The sequence below is a fragment of the Pimephales promelas genome, chromosome 3 (assembly GCF_988280905.1).
Source record: "Pimephales promelas chromosome 3, fPimPro1.hap1.1, whole genome shotgun sequence".
Lineage (NCBI taxonomy): Eukaryota > Metazoa > Chordata > Actinopteri > Cypriniformes > Leuciscidae > Pimephales > Pimephales promelas.
Genome location: NC_142771.1, coordinates 15,214,454 through 15,231,481, shown reverse-complemented (window position 1 = coordinate 15,231,481; position 17,028 = coordinate 15,214,454). Strand labels below are relative to the sequence as shown.

The 17,028-nt window shown below is 41.1% G+C and overlaps 1 protein-coding gene and 1 long non-coding RNA gene across 2 annotated transcripts in view; one reads left to right on the top strand and one right to left on the bottom strand.

Annotated features, from left to right (window-relative positions):
* The window catches only part of grin2ca (glutamate receptor, ionotropic, N-methyl D-aspartate 2Ca), a 67,038-nt gene extending 59,595 nt beyond the window's left edge, over positions 1–7,443 (top strand). Inside the window, exons 9-14 of the mRNA XM_039687473.2 lie at positions 222–347; positions 1,013–1,242; positions 3,652–3,812; positions 3,912–4,099; positions 4,177–4,409; positions 5,224–7,443. Of these exons, the coding sequence (XP_039543407.2) occupies positions 222–347; positions 1,013–1,242; positions 3,652–3,812; positions 3,912–4,099; positions 4,177–4,409; positions 5,224–6,813 (2,528 nt within the window). The 3' untranslated portion in view covers positions 6,814–7,443. The remainder of the gene's footprint in view (positions 1–221; positions 348–1,012; positions 1,243–3,651; positions 3,813–3,911; positions 4,100–4,176; positions 4,410–5,223) is intronic.
* Positions 7,444–7,472: 29 nt separating this feature from the next.
* Positions 7,473–17,028, bottom strand: part of LOC120490092 (uncharacterized) — a 32,815-nt gene continuing 23,259 nt past the window's right edge. Inside the window, exons 2-4 of the long non-coding RNA XR_016155081.1 lie at positions 8,484–8,592; positions 8,125–8,329; positions 7,473–7,594 (exon numbers count right to left, since the gene is read on the bottom strand). This is a non-coding gene — a long non-coding RNA (uncharacterized LOC120490092). The remainder of the gene's footprint in view (positions 7,595–8,124; positions 8,330–8,483; positions 8,593–17,028) is intronic.

The following is a 17,028-nucleotide window of genomic DNA, read 5'->3' as shown; positions in this document are numbered from 1 at the left end:
AACAAGTTATAAATATTTACAGTGCAGTCTTACTCGTGTGTGAGAGAGTGTTTCTCTTGTTTAATGGGATATGAATCGTGTTGACTTTAATTTGCACCTCATTCTGCATGTATCAGAATTTCAAAAGGCTTCGCAGTCCTACTAGAATAAAAAAAAGTGTCATTTGGGAATGGCGTCCTTTGCTTCATCTGTCTTTCTCTCGTCATCTCTCTCTCTTTCAGAGCCCTACAGCCCAGCGGTGTGGGTGATGATGTTTGTCATGTGTCTTACAGTCGTGGCAGTGACTGTGTTTGTGTTTGAATACTTTAGTCCTGTGGGCTACAACCGCAGCCTGGTCAGTGCCAAAGGTCAGTGTTCACCGCCTCTACTAACACTTCAGGACCCGTCACAGATGTCAGAAACAGTGGCAACCTGAAACTCTGTTCATCAATCATGACAGGTTTGACAGAATATAAGCTAGGAGAAAAGGTAATTCGTTTAAGTAGAGCAACATTTTAGTGCTGTGCTTTCATAGCTCAGGTAAATGTTGTTCAATTGTTAACCGAATTTGTTTGTCATCAAATTTTGGAAATATAAAAATAGACATAAATGATCATTCTTCTCTTTTTCCCATCATATATCTGCTTGGAGAGGTGTTTATTTTAAATAAACATCAAGAAAATATTTGAAAAGTGTAAATAAAGTGCCTAACGGGTATTTAATAGTGCGAATAAAGTGTTTATTGGGTAGGTGTAGAGGGCAGGGACAAGTTAATATCCAAATTATGTAACTTTCCTTTATGATTTCAACGCATATAATCATATGAACTGAATATGTTGTATCTGCCGTTATTTGCACCAAGTATAAAAAGCATCTAACAACTATTTATACTTAGCGCAAAGAAATTACTGCTATTTTCACTTGGTGTAAATAAAAAACCCATTGAAAATATTTCAAAATTTAACCCAACATCAACTATACAATTAAAAATGATGGCAAAAACACTGAAGAAGCTTTATATTGTGTACCTCAGATCCAGGTGGGCCAACGTTCACCATCGGGAAGTCAGTCTGGCTGCTGTGGGGGATCGTCTTCAACAACTCAGTGCCCATTGAAAACCCCAAAGGCACCACCAGTAAGATCATGGTGCTGGTGTGGGCCTTCTTTGCGGTGATCTTCCTGGCCAGCTACACGGCCAACCTGGCCGCCTTCATGATCCAAGAGCAGTACATTGACACTGTTTCTGGACTGAGTGACAAGAAGGTAAGAGCTGCCAGCGTCTCTCTTAGCCAAAAGCCCATTCTAGAGCGCAAGTTTTAATTAAGGTCGTCACTCTGTGGAACTATAAGAGGGATTTGGGCTGATAATATGTGCCCTTTTTTGATGAAATACTGTGATTGGAGTACTAATCACTAATTTGTTTAATTGTAATAAGACATTTATGGACAGTTTGAAACATTAAAGGGATAGTTCACCCAAAAATGAAGTGTCATAATTTACTCAGTTGTTCCAAACCTGTAAAATGTCTAAATTTTGTGTTCAGCGGTACTGATGGCTGGATAAAATAATCAAGGATTGAGTTGAGTTGTAAGGATTTTGAAACATGTGTAATTGCATTTTACTTAAGCTACCAAGTTACCTAGTCATCCTGGTCCCACTTTATATTAAGACTTACTTAATATAACTTACTACATTTATTGTGTTCATGTTGTATTGTAAAACACTTTTGCTGCTATTGAGAGGGTAGGGTTAGGGACAGTTGTGGTGGTATGGGTAGGTATAGGATGGGTTAAGGGTCAACTGTGTAATTACAAATTACATTAATTACAGCTGTAATTACATGCTGGTATTTTTAACATACAAGTACAATGTAAAAACATGTAAGTACACATTAAGTCCATTGTATCAAAATATTAATTTCAATATAAGTACTAGTACTTAAAACCACTTAATATAAAGTGGAACCGTTATCCTAGCTATATAACTGTGTGACACATCATGGTGAAGTGATTTACGATGATACTGAAAGCTGTTAGAACTGACAAGCTTCAGATGGAAACTGTTAGAGAGCAATTTTGAAGACAAAGTGAGACTTTGAGCCACAACACTGTCATTAAAGAGCCACACGAGTTGACTATCAGGGATTTGGACACTGACATCGAGGTGTTTTGCCATGAATTGATATTCAGGAGTGTGCCTTGGAGGAACAAAGAACAAAACGCCTGAAGGGCAAAATAGCCAGAGGGCAAGAATATCACATACAGATCAGGCTGTTGCTTTGAAACTGCAAACTTTGAAAGCTAAACATTTTTTTTATTTATATACTACAATGTTGACTTATTTTAATAATAGTAATAATTAATAATTTATATTACTATATTAAAGTCATAATTTTATTAGAAAAAGAGACAGGGAGAGAGTGAACACTGCTGATCAAAGTTTATATGTGAATAAAAGCCTAAATTAAATCTGTTCATCGATCCAGTCTCTTTAGAAAATTTGGACTAAATCGCTCAAATCATATGGATTAGTTTCACGATCTCTTTGTAGCATCAAAGTTGAATTTGTGTAACTGTCAGTGGAGAGTAAGAAATCTAATATTTCATTTAAATATCTTAATTTGCGTTTCAAAGATGTCTAACTGGTTTGGGAAGACGTGATTTATTTCGATTTTGAGTGAACTAACCCTTTAATGCTCAACAGTTTTGTCAAAGCAAGGATAGATGCATAACTCCCGAAAAGAAATTTAGAAGCTATTTTTTTCCTAGTCAGCTGTAAACTTTTGATGTGGTCAGGGCCACGGGACAGATGAAAGACAACACTTAAACTGTCTTCTCTCAGACGACAGCAAAAACACTTCAAATGACGCATTCACTGGTGCTGGAGTCTGTCACAAGCTCTCAGCCGGAATACAATCACATCCACCTGTTCCTTAGAGACTGTTCTGCTTCATTCACACTAGCAAGGTTACCTATATTACAGCACAATTATTCATGCCTTGGGTTCTGAATTGCTGTCTTAGTGGCTATATTACATTTATTTGATATGACATTAACTGCGGTTAATGAACATGGCCAAAATCACGTAAAAACTAAATGGGTAGAAATTTAGCAAGGGAAAAGTAATATTGAATTCCTTGGATGTTTGGCCAGGCAGCTGAGATAATTCCTCGTCTTTGTGAGGAACATCTGAGGTTCAAATGTTAGAATTTAAACAGAGCACCGAATTAATTGACGGAGAAGCTCTTGGGGTTGAGACAGAAAAGAGCGTTAGTGACCCAGTGGCTTTGGTCCGAGTGTTATCACTTCAGTCATTTTTTCCAGCTTTCTTCCTGAGGATTAATTTCAGTCATTTTCTCACTTGGATTTAGATTGTATTTAATGTAGCATTTGCAGATAGAGAATCGTGAGAATCCTTGGATGAGGATGAAGACAAAGGCTGAACCTAGAATAAATTCCCATGCAAAAATCCAGCTTAAAGCAAAATCAATCACGCTTTCTAGCAGCGTAGCTTTCCCAGCCAAAAGCCATTACTGGCATGTCTAACAGTGCTGGAATCTATTGAAATGGACTAATCCTTAACTATCCAAGGATGTATTTTTACCACGTGGACTGTACTTTGTTCTTAAAGTTCAATTTAAACATGCTAACTTGTTGAAATTCAAACTTTCAGTTCCAGAAACCGCAAGACCAATATCCTCCATTCCGGTTTGGGACCGTGCCCAATGGCAGCACAGAACGAAACATAAGGAGCAATTATCCCGAAATGCATTCTCACATGGTCAAGTACAACCAAAAAGGTGTGGAGGATGCTCTCAACAGTCTCAAAACTGGGTGTGTTTCCTGTAGTTTGTCACCTGAATCTCTGAACCAAATCTGCCCCCTGCGTATTATCTTCTCCACTAACGTGCACAATTTCTTTACTGCTAACAGGAAACTGGATGCCTTCATATATGATGCAGCTGTGCTTAACTACATGGCCGGTAAAGACGAAGGGTGTAAATTGGTGACCATCGGTAGCGGGAAGGTATTTGCCACGACAGGCTACGGCATCGCCCTTCAGAAAGAATCTCGCTGGAAGCGCCCCATAGACCTCGCCCTTCTTCAGTTCCTTGCAGACGGTAACCTCAGAAACTTACATTATCTAGAGGAGCTCTACTTTAAAAGTCCGACTGAAATGTATTATGTATTATCACAGGTGAGACTCAGAAGCTGCAGACAGTGTGGCTCACTGGAATCTGTCGTAACGAGAAGAAAGAGGTTATGAGCTCTAAGCTGGACATTGACAACATGGCCGGAGTGTTTTACATGCTTCTAGTGGCGATGGGTCTCAGTCTGCTTGTCTTTGCATGGGAACATCTACTGTACTGGAAGCTACGGCATTCTGTCCACAAGTCTGAGCGTTTGGACTTCTTGCTGGCTATTAGCAGGGTAAATATTCTGGGATCAATTCTTACGAATCCAGTCTACAATATGGTGTAGAATGCAAAGTATATAAATCAAAATGAAAAACATGTTATTGTTCTATTTTTTACCAAAGCAATTAGCAAGAACATGCATGTGGCAAAATATATCAATAACAAAGAACCTATTTAAAATGAGAATTATACAAAGAAAGGTTGAATGTACCTTAACAGAGACTTTAGAAACACAAATGTGGTGAAATGGATTTTCAGGGGAACTCCAAGCTGTGAATGAGCACTAAAAGTCAAGGAAAAAGCTGTTAAAATTAAATGAGGGTCTTGGGGTTATGGCATAGCTTCCAAAGCCATTTTTAAGCACATTCATAAGCTTAACAAACTTGAAGACCTCCTTTAAATGTGAAATATTACAAATTCATAGGCAGCTACAACACTTTTTTCTATTGACTAATTACAGCCACTCTCGGAGATAATTATAATACTGATAAACAGAGAATCCTATTAGCCACTAACAGTTCTTTGGGTAATTAACCACATGTAAAATCAGCTAATTGATTTTTGATGTGGTAAAAGTGAGTAATTTACGACTTTTATTTAGGTAATTGCAGAAAAAATATAGAAACTTGATTTTGTCAGACCTTTGCCATTCATTAGGACTGTACTTTTATTTTCTCAGTATTTTAAGACAATATGGATAGCTTTTAAGGAGATTTTATTATGATATCATGAGGTAAAAACAGTAAGTCTGTTTGCTATTTGGCACAAAGAACCATTTAGGGGAATCTAAAAAGCCAGTCTCAATTTTCCTTATTTCTTCCCTGAAGGGAATCTACAGCTGCTTTAACGGTGTGGAAGACACAGACCGTAAAGGGAACATGCAAAACCCGGATGTCACCACCAGTTACACTCAGGCCAACATGCTGAAGATGCTCCAAACCGCTAAGGACATTGTCTCATCTGCAAGAGTTGAAAACTCCTTGGACAATGCCACAAAGACCATAGAGAACTGGAGTCGACGTGATCCAGAGTCAGCCAGACCTAGTCTTCCTACCTGCCTCATAGGAACGGACTTCAGCCACAGTCGCCTGCCCTGCATCGCCAGCGTTACAGACAACCACTCACCGTACCCTCAAAACATGGACAGCACTACTCAGCACTTACTGGAGAAGCCTCATGTGGGAACACGGCCTACCTCACTGCGCTACACTCTTCCCGCACGCACCAGCCACCACCACATCTATGAACGAACGCTACCAATATCTAGCCTCAGTAGTCCCCATATTGCCATGAGAGACCCACCACCTCCTACAGCCCCAAAACCCCACGTGTACGTGGACCAGTCCTGTCACCACCCTACCTCTCGCTACGTCTCTTACCGTGACTTTCAGGTACCGGACATCTTTGTGGAACACCAAGAACCTTCGGGGAGCCATAAACAATACATGGCAGGTCTGGGTCGCAAAAAAAGGTCTCATAGCTACGTGGCAGCATCTCCAGAAACTCGACGGAGGGACGACTATGATGTTCCCCAGTCCTGTCTGGCTGAGCTTAAAAGCAACCACCTTGTGGAAAACCATTCCCATACGACACCTTGCATAAGAAGCCACTTCCAGAGACCCAGCTCTAGCTGCAACTCCTGCTCCAAGTTGTATCTAGAACCGGAGATGGATGACGTTCCCCTTCTGGGGAAAGATAAAATGAACCGTCGCGCCTCTTTTCTCAGGGCTACTTGGGGTGGTGACAGGATCCGGCAGCTGGATGAGAAGCCCTCCACCTCTGCATCTTCGACCAGTTGCATCAACATGCCTGATCTGTTCCCTCGAGTGGTGGTGACCAATCCCAAGCCTTCGAAGATGTATGGCAGCGCCAGTAACAACCTTCGCTACAACATGGCTGTGGAGCCAGCCTATCTGGACCCAGCCCACATGGTCTCCTACCCGTATAAGACGCAGAAGCTCAAGTACTCAAAGTCCATCCGCCTTCCTTCATACCGGGAGGCGATTCTACAGAATACGGCATCCCTGCGGCGCTCTTCTTCCACACTAGTGCACGGACACTACTCAACGTACCTGAACTCTTACACAGACCTGCCGGTGTACTTGAGTCCTCTTCCGCAGGGACCCGGTCACTTCCATGAGCATTCCAAAGACACGTGCCACCTGTTTCCATGTGTCAACCATTGCCCGGATAATGCCACCTTGGTGCCCAGGTTAGGCAGCAGACCCGTATTGTACCAGAACACTGCTACCGGAAGTTATGAGGGGGCTGGGCGCTCAAACGAGGAGTCGTTGCACACTGTGCCGTTCTCTTCCGTGCGCAGGGACCGCAGGCAGGTTCTAGTGGCACGGAACGTACACAGTCCCTATGCCCCACGGCCCTGGGGTAGGGTATCTAGTCTGGAGTCAGAGGTTTGAAGACCTTTTCAGAGATCTCCAGAGACTGTTTCCCCCAAACTGTCGGGGTAAAATACTGGGGACTGCTAAACGAAGTCAAGCAAAAAAGCTTAAGGTGGTAATCTCAGTGCAATAATACCCTAAGACAGCAGGGATGGGATGGGGGAATGTACAAGTGATTACTGTGGAGACTTCTTTCAATATACTTTAAAAAAAAAATAAGAGTAAAAATAATAACGAACTGTTCTTAATCTATAATCTATTGATTGTAATTTAAACTGTTTTTAAATGCCATTACACCAATAACACTCATTCTCTGCAAACAATTGGATGTAGCATGTTTTAAGGCAGCTTTAAAACCAAAAGGGTTTGAAATGAAAATCTGGTTTTTATTTGAGCCAGGGCATTCAGCCATTTTGAATCTGAAGAACCACTGGATAATTTTATAACATAGCCACACAAAAATGTCTTCCAAGAATTTTCTAAACCCAGGGGTTTGAGAAAGCCATTCATTGTCAAATTTTGTCACTTCACTGATGTAATTAAGATCTGATTTTAAGAATGGTGAAGAATTGATTTACCTTGTGTAGTTCCACAGCTATTTCACTGTGTAATAAACGATGGGATGGCCTGAGGGCCAATTGAAAAGGACTACTGTCTTTGTGTCTTCTGCAAAGGAAAAACCAAAGTAGAGTAGAAACGACTCATCAAGCAGCTGCATGTCCAAGTCATTAGACATCTTCTTGCAGAGACAACCTCCCAAAAGGCCTTGTGTTACCAACGTGCAGTCCTGTCCTATTAACTGTGAAGAAATGAGGATTTATTTAGGAAATTTGAAAATGATTTCTAGTTAAACAAAGACAGATGAATGATGCCCCCAGCGCTGAGGTCCTGAGATCCTCACAAATAATTAACCTTTTGAAATGTACAACTTTATGAATTATCATGCATTTCGTACTTTAATTATCTTCTAATCCAGCAGGTGGTGAACAATATTATAGACACTTTCACTTAATTGCCTTGCTCACCTAAAGTTCTTGGGAATATAGAGTCTAGAAAACCAGTCTCTACAAAATGTTGGATGCATATAGCCACATAAATGTATGCCAAGTTAATATATGACCTAGGAAGAAGAATGTTTCATGAATACAATTTCACTCTTGATTCGCTCTACACATAGTGGCAAATGCATTACTATTCATACTTGCCAAATGGAAAAACCATTACATCTACAGATTCTGCTGTAAATCAGTGCAGGGAATGCATGGACTGCATTAAAAAGGCATACACGAACACAGTATGGTATTAAACGGTGTTTTTTTATTTGCTGACCTCATGTTTTAAAGCAGCCTGTGGTGAAGTCGATGCATGGCGAGTAGGTCAAATGCTGACTCAGCGTGGCAGTTGCATGCTCTCCGAGAAGAGTTTAATCCATCTCACCTTCCTATGTCTTCAAGATGTGACGTGGGTTACAAACATTCATCTTTCCTATTGAGCACCGTTGTGGTCTTAGCCCTTCCTGAGGGCCCCAGGAGGACTGGAAGTGCAAAGGTCGGTGTAATAACGTTAGTACGAATGGGCTGATTGACCCTGGGGAACAGTTTGCTTAATCACGCCAACTTAGGCTGATGCACATCTGGGCAGTGAGCCAATCAGCAGGGACACAATATCGACCTATAGCATCCACCCACCTTCGTTTAGTACCCTTGAGATGGAACAAGATGGAAAAGTGACCACGAGGATCAAGCTCTTGAATGAAGAATGAAACCTTGAACTCTCCTTTCAGCTGTACCAGGGCTGCTGGAGAGAGAGGAAGCACATGTAACAGTGTCATTCAAAGCTGCTGACAGAAGAAGCTTTTCATTAAGGGAGATTTGGTCTGTGTATGTGTGTGCGATTCATTTTCCCTGTCATTGTTATCGGAACAACTTTATCTGGCAACTTCCCAATCACAAGATTTATTGTCTCATCTCAAAAAGAGAATGCAGTTAGCATGGAGAAACAATCTGAGGCTTATCCTCTCATCTCTGCACTCTGATCTATGATGGTGTTTGTGTGAGCCACAACGTGAATAATCGGAAATTGGCAGATACAAGTTAGATGACTTTGAGGCTCATGAATGTACATGAGTGCGAGAGAAATGTATGATGATAACTAGGATGTGATGGATCTATTTCATCAGGTCGTGTGTAGCGCCTCAGATGGGCCGGGTTTCAGGGAGAAATGGGTATGGCTGAAGAGCAGAAGGTTAAGGTTTCTACGATAACTTTAGAAGGAAACAAAAGCAGCATCAGTACTCAAAGCCCTTCACAGCTAAGATTTATCAAAGCTTGATGACAGATCAGTTCTTCGGGCAATCAATTTTCAAGCCTATATGAGCTATTATTTTTCATAACGGCACTGAGATGAATAATGGTTTCAAGAGGCCTTATTTAATTGCATCTAATAAGAAAGGCGGGATTGTTGACATGGCAGATCATGCAATGTCATTAAAGCTGTGATCAATGAATGCTGATTTTTTTTGTGTGGTGAAATAAAGGAAGAGTATTGCAATTGTAAAGATCGTCAGATCAAATGTAGGACAGTTTCTATGCAACATTTGGTGCAGATAGTAAAGACCTCATCAACAATATGGCTGGCGTCCACCCAGGTTCTAACAGACCCTGGCTGCAAACTGTAAGCACTGCCCTTTTCCGTGTGCATTGGCATGAGCCTCGATTTTGTGGGCAGATGCCATGACATCTTGGGGAGCTCATCAGTGTGCATCATGAGTTAGGTGGCACATGGGCAGTAAAGCCAGTGTGACCTGGCAGCGGCAGATTGCCGACTATGATGGCATCTGATCTTCATCATCCATTATTTTTTGGGCGTGCAGATGGATCTGGCTCCCATCGGGAGGTCCCTCTCTGCTGGTCACACAAATGGCCTCTCATGGGTGGTTAGATGAGCTGCTCAGATAATGGATCAAATAACAGCATAACAAGATTCATTATCTTTCAGAAGAAAATCTGAATGATGCTAGGCCTATTTTCTGTCACAGTGCTGGTTCTGGGCAATGTTCATTTTTACACTCTTTTCGTTTTTATTCAGTCAATTAAATTTTAGAGTGCAAAATATTTAAACACTTTATTTTTAACACGTAAAAATGTAATTGTTATGAAATTCATGTTTTAATTATTCATTGTCCATGTTTTGCGAGTTGTAACGACAAGAGCTTATAGCCTGGTACGTTCGCGTTATTTTTTGCAAATGTAGGCGAAATATGTAGGCGAAACATGCAATTTTGTTAACCCACTAGAAATTCTGAATTTCCGTTGTCTTAACTGTTTAGCTTCAGCTCACGCAGGACAGTTCCCAAAAATAATTGACTATCATCGTCTTTTTTAGTTAATTAACTAAAAAAAAGGACTGTTATTCCAGCCCGTTTTTATCCCAAGACATCATATACTGACACTTTTGCCAATGCGTCTACATCCAACGCACATGGCACCCTTTAGCGTCAATATGAGACGCAGATATATATGGGCTAGAAGGCGCCTCCTAGTGGTCTAACCCTAACCCTACCCCAGACCTAAACCTACCCATAACCGAAGTGTGTCATATTTTGACGCTAAAGGGTGCCATGTGCGTTGGATGTGCTGTATACGCATTGGCAAAAGTGTCAGTCGCCTTGGGATGAGAAAGCGTTGGCTATTCTGGAGTCTGGACTCTGGGAGAGGATCCAAAAAGTAACTCCAAGTGACTCCTATCTTGGCCCTTGAATTCTCTGATTCTGAGCATTGAGAATAGCGAGTTGATTCCAAAGGTGAAATTTAAATCCAGGCGATTGTTTATTTCCTCGATTTCGCAACTAGGCTTCACACCCTAAGCTAGCAAGGGAATTTGTTTCATTGACTCAAATCTTTTGATTCTGTTCACCAAAACAACTTGTTCAAATTCGTACATTGATTCATTGACTTTTAAAATGTTACATTATTATGCCAGTAGGTGATGAGTATTATTTTGAGTATTACTTTCAGTCTGATCATTAATTAATTTAAAATACTAAATTGGAAATAATAAGATTTTAAAGGACAACAGCAAACAATATATTGACATTCATATCAATCATAATAAATTGCCCTGTTTGTTATGATTAATTCACTGGAAATTACTTTTGGAATCAACTTAAAATTGAATTAAAAAAACTGGCAATGGAATGGAATGGCTCTGCCCCTCTTTTTCAATGAAGCCATTATCACAGTGTTCAAGTAACCAGAGTGAGTCATAACATCCATTGATTAGATTTAGATTTCTTTGGGGACAGTGCTTCTCAGTCTGGCCAAACTGGCATCTCTGCGCTCCAATGAAGTGGCACGCTGTCACTTACCAACAGTTCCACCAATTAACCCATGCAGCATTTGAAGCCCTTACTGAATTTGAGAGGCGCACTAGTGATCTTCTGTCATCTCATCACATGTTAATTTCATGATATCGGTACTTCTATATGCCAATAGCTACAGGCGCACACACAATAATTGATATTCTTCATACAGAGAGCTGCTATGAAGCAGCATTCCCTGCACATCCTCACCCTGAATAAATTACCTCACACTCCATAAATTTTCCCAGATGTTAAGAGTCACCTTGAGAATAGCTCTCCGAATCCTATCAGTAGAGGAGAAAAAGAGAGAGAGAAATTGCTCGAGGCTTGACAGATAAAGAGGACAAGTCCAGCAGACAACACAAAGTAAGAAAACAAAGATTAGAACTGTATGTTAATGAGAAAGCTTACACATATAATCACAATAAGGCTGCCATAATGCATTCAACATATATAAGTTTTCTCCCTGTGGGAGAAAGTGCCTTGTTGATGCTAGATGTCAGAGGAGAATGGGCCGACTGATTCTATCTGATAGAAGAGTAACTTTGATTGAAATAACCACTCGTTACAACCGAGGTATGCAGCAAAGCATTTGTGAAGCCACAACACGCATAACCTTGAGGCGGATGGGCTACAACAGCAGAAGACCCCACCGGGTACCACTCATCTCCTCTACAAATAGGAAAAAGAGGCTACAGAACCTCACCAAAATTGGACAGTTGAAGACTGGAAAAATGTTGCCTGGTCTGATGAGTCTCGATTTCTGTTGAGACATTCAGATGGTAGAGTCAGAATTTGGCGTAAACAGAATGAGAACATGCATGGATCATACCTTGTTACCACTGTGCAGGCTGGTGGTGGTGGTGTAATGGTGTGGGGGATGTTTTCTTGGCACAATTTAGGCCCCTTAGTGCCAATTGGGCATCGTTTAAATGCCACGGCCTACCTGAGCATTGTTTCGGACCATGAATATTAAACGTTTATTATAGTGACTGGGGCTGTTAAAAAAAAGCACAAGAAGCTCCATAAACGCACCACAAAGGTATGCGTCATACTGTATTTTCAGCCCGTTCTCATCCCAAGGCGTCATATACTGTCGCTTTTGACATTTCGTCTACTCTACACCTTTAGCGTCAATATGAGACGCAGATATATATGGGTCAGAAGGCGCCTCCTAGTGGTCTAACCCTAAACTTACCCAGAACTAAACCTACCATAACCGAACAAAGCTCTGTGCGTGTTATATTGACGCTAAAGGGTGCCATGTGCGTTGGATTTAGACGAAATTTCAAAAGTGTCACTATATGATACCCTAGGATGAGAACACGTTGGTATTTCATACGATAACTTTGTGAGGAACGAACTGAAATCTAAGTAATTTGTGCATGCAGATATTCAAATGTGGTGCATCAATGTACTAATGCTTTGGCTGAACTAATTTGACGTGAACAAAATAGTTGAAATGTTTCGAGGTCCTAGATATAATAAAACATTTTAAAACTCATGTTAAATGGTTTCAATGACGACAATGAAACACAAAACAGTATGACGTATTCAACAGACTAGTTTTGTCTCTTAACGGCCTCATTTGCGTCCATGACAAACATGGCATCTACTCTGTCTCTGACTAATATCTATAAGGACCTTCTTCTGAAGATTCCCGCTGATGTCAGTATTGATTGATTTCCATTTGCAAAGCATAAGCATGAAATCTAATTACTGCCCGTTGTTATCATCTCTGAAGTCCACGCTCTCCGAGTTGAAAGCATCGTAGGGTGGGTTTCTGGAAAGCATTAGCTGAGTGTTACAGGAAACCCTAATATCCTTATGTGGCATTGATGCCTTACGCTGAGGCCACCAACTGTTTCAGGTCATGTGATGGAGCCTAACGCCAGGCGGACATCCAGCTGCTTCGGGCCATTGGGTTTAATCTCTTGATCATGGCAGACCGTGGATACATACATGTGGGTAGACATGTGTATCTACAGATGGACTGGGGTGGGCTGAGGATAACGAACAACACAAATCCTCCTCCCCTCAGCTTTCTGTGCCCTTTTTCCCCAAATTGACACACACGCCCCTAGTGTGATCATTACCAAGATCTCTGATTAAGAAAGAGTGTTTCAAGGTCGCCACTGAGAACAATGTCATCTTCAGGTTCCTGATTAATTTTTTATTCATGACATTTTTAGTTACCTTTTTTTTGTAAAATTGAGTTTTTCATTAAGGTTCTTCCTGTAATGCAGTACTTTATTAAAAAAATGCGTTGAAATTATATCACTTCTTGGAGGATTTCATTAAAGTGTCCCAATTACTGCTATTTAATAGGTTGCTATTTTTTGGTCTAGGTTTAACATAGGTAAAAATAAAAACGTAAATTTTCTCTTAATATACATTGCAGTCAGAAAACAGGTTGTTCATTCCTCCTTTCAGCGAGCCTAGTCTGCTCTGATTGGCTTACTCTACTCTGATTGGTCTATTCTGCTCTGATTGGCCTACTCTGCTCCGATTGGTCTACACTGCTCAGATTGGTCTACTCTGCTCTGATTGGTCCACACAGCTCTGATTGGTCTACACTGCTCAGATTGGTCTACTCTGCTCTGATTGGTCCACACAGCTCTGATTGGTCTAAACTGCTCAGATTGGCCTACTCTGCTCTGATTGGCCTACACTGCTCTGATTGGTCTACTCTGTTTTGATTGGTCCACACTGCTCAGATTGGTCCACACTGCTCAGATTGGTCCACACTGCTCAGATTGGTCTACTCTGCTCTGATTGGTCTACTCTGCTTTGATTGGTCCACACTGCTCAGATTGGTCCACACTGCTCAGATTGGTCTACTCTGCTCAGATTGGTCCACACTGCTCAGATTGGTCCACTCTGCCTGCTCAGATTGGTCTACTCTGCTCAGATTGGCCTACTCTGCTCTGATTGGCCTACTCTGCTCTGATTGGTCTACACTGCTCAGATTGGTCTACTCTGCTCTGATTGGTCCACACTGCTCAGATTGGTCTACTCTGCTCTGATTGGTCCACACAGCTCTGATTGGTCTACACTGCTCAGATTGGCCTACTCTGCTCTGATTGGCCTACACTGCTCTGATTGGTCTACTCTGCTTTGATTGGTCCACACTGCTCAGATTGGTCCACACCGCTCAGATTGGTCCACTCTGCCTGCTCAGATTGGTCTACTCTGCTCAGATTGGTCCACACTGCTCAGATTGGTCCACTCTGCCTGCTCAGATTGGTCTACGCTGCTCAGATTGGTCCACACTGCTCAGATTGGTCCACTCTGCCTGCTCAGATTGGTCTACTCTGCTCAGATTGGTCCACACAGCTCAGATTGGCCTACACTGCTCTGATTGGTCTACTCTGCTCTGATTGGTCCACTAAGCTCTGATTGGTCTACTCTGCTCTGATTGGTCCACTCTGCTCAGATTGGTCTACTCTGCTCTGATTGGTCCACACTGCTCTGATTGGTCCACACTGCTCTGATTGGCCTACACTGCTCTGATTGGCCTACTCCGCTCTGATATTAAATCAATATTTTCTCAAAAAACATTTTAAAAGAAGAGCATCTTGAATATTCCCGACAAGCTGGATGGCGCCTTGCATGGCTGACACCTCCGTCGGTGTATGAATGAGTGAGTGAATGGATGAATGTGGGGCAAAATGTAAAGCGCTTTGGTGGCCATTGGGTCTGTGAAAGCGCTGTATAAATGCAGTCCATTTAACAAATGTTTTTTCTTTCAAAAACTGTTAGTTCAATATCTTATCCAATATATTCAGACGTGTTGGAACATTAAAATGTACTCCACAATAGAAATCTTCAATCAATTTCTAGTAGGCTACACTTATTATTTAAGGATTCACCTCATTCCTAACAAATGCCTTACGACCAGACCGTGTACGAAACATTAAGTCAGTGATAAAGTGAGTAACACACCACCATTCAGTCACGTTTCATTATGTCTCACGCTAATTATCACAGCAGAGTGAAAATGAGGCCAGATTGTTTAAAGGCTCATGCATTAATTACCCAAAGCTGTTAGTTATTTTTTTGCTTAATTTAAGACCTTTAAATTATTCAAGTGTAAATTTGATTAAAAAAACAAACAATGCCTGCAGTTTTTCTTGCCACACATGTGGTCACATGGTGGTGTGAAAATGAGATGGGAGAAGAAAAAAAGTTTCAATGCTTTTTGTGTTGCTGTGAGAAACTTTCCAGACACAAAACATTTAGTGAGCGAAATTCAGCAAATGCAAAGTTTCTTGGGGGAACCCAAAACATTTGTGAGAGAAGTACAAAGCATAGACCTACTGAGCCCTTAAAGGGACATCCCAAACACAGAATGTTGGCACAACACACCCAACCTTCTAGAAACATGGCCAAAATGTTGCTATAACAACATTGTGTGGTGAAGGTTGTAACAGTGTTGTCACAATGTTGACATTGAACAACCATTCAGGGGTGCACTTCCCAAAAGCATCGTTAGCCAAATATGTTCGCAAGTTCCATCGTTATCAGCATACTGTAGTTCAACGAGTCTGTGTTTCCTGAAACCATCGTTCCAACGAACATTCGCAATCGCAAACAGCATCGCAAAGTTGTGTGGTTGGAACGACAGCTCTCGACATGCGCTTCCTATAATTGTTAGAATTATGGGAACCACACAAGCCAGACGGGATTTAAACTTTGGTTTGAAGATGAAAAACATTCAAAAGCACAACGTTCTCTCACGATTCCTGATTTCTAACGCGCACTCACAGCGATCTGATTGGCCTTGCGGCTGTCAGAACAGAAACGAAAGCTGCTGCTCACTCACTTCAAAAATGTAACACCCATGCATATCTGATCCTTTTAGTCATTGATTTCTTTCAAGGCCAAACACAGTTGATGATACGTGCAGGAGAAACAGCAACATTAATCTACTGTAATACACAGGCACAGTGTTCCACTTCACAATGTTTACAAGCAGCATTGGCTGGCTCAGAGTGGTCATAAAGTTGTTGTTTTTTTGTAATTTAGGAGGATGAAATGAGACTGAACTCTGATACAAAAGTGTCGATACAAAAATCCCTGCTAAAACTTATGCCATCATTACATTTTCAGGAAGGCTTTTGGATACATTTTCGGATGCACAAATTTACAGTCAGGGATTTAAACAAACCCCAATCTGAGTATTAAAGGGATAGTTCACTTTGAAATAGATTTTTGATATGTTTTAGCTTACCTCAAGGGCATCAAAAATGTAGGTGTCTTTGTTTCCACAGTATTTTCAACATTTTTCGGTCAAACCGATGTTGTCTGTCAGTCATATAATGCAGGTTTAGGGGGTCCACTATGCACAGAGAAGTCAAAATTAAACCTGATTTAATGACTCGTAAATGTAAGTACACATTGATGGCTAAAACATAATTAAAAAAACAAAATTAATTTCAAAGTGAACTATGTTAGAAATATGTTAGACCATATGTCTCTGACCTGATATACTGTAAGGATATAATCATTTACTCTATTTAAGAGTCCGTTTTAGCCTACTGTGGACTCAATGGCAAAGAGGTGCACTGTTGAAGGTAGTGACCCGCTCTACGAAGGACAAACATTCATTTTCTTCCCTCCTGGTATGAAGCGAGATGAGAGGAGAGAAATCTCATTGTTTGTACTCTGGGATCAACGTGACTCCCCCTTATCTGCGTTCCACCTTTCTTCCAGGATCTGAAATGGACCAATAAAAGGCATTGAAGCACACATTGAGAGAGAGTTAAGGATGGAAGAAGTGTAATATGAAAGGAGGGAACGTAAAGCAGAGCAGAGCAGGAGCTAAAACAGGATGAAAAAGTGATTACTGAACATTTAACAGGTCTGGGATT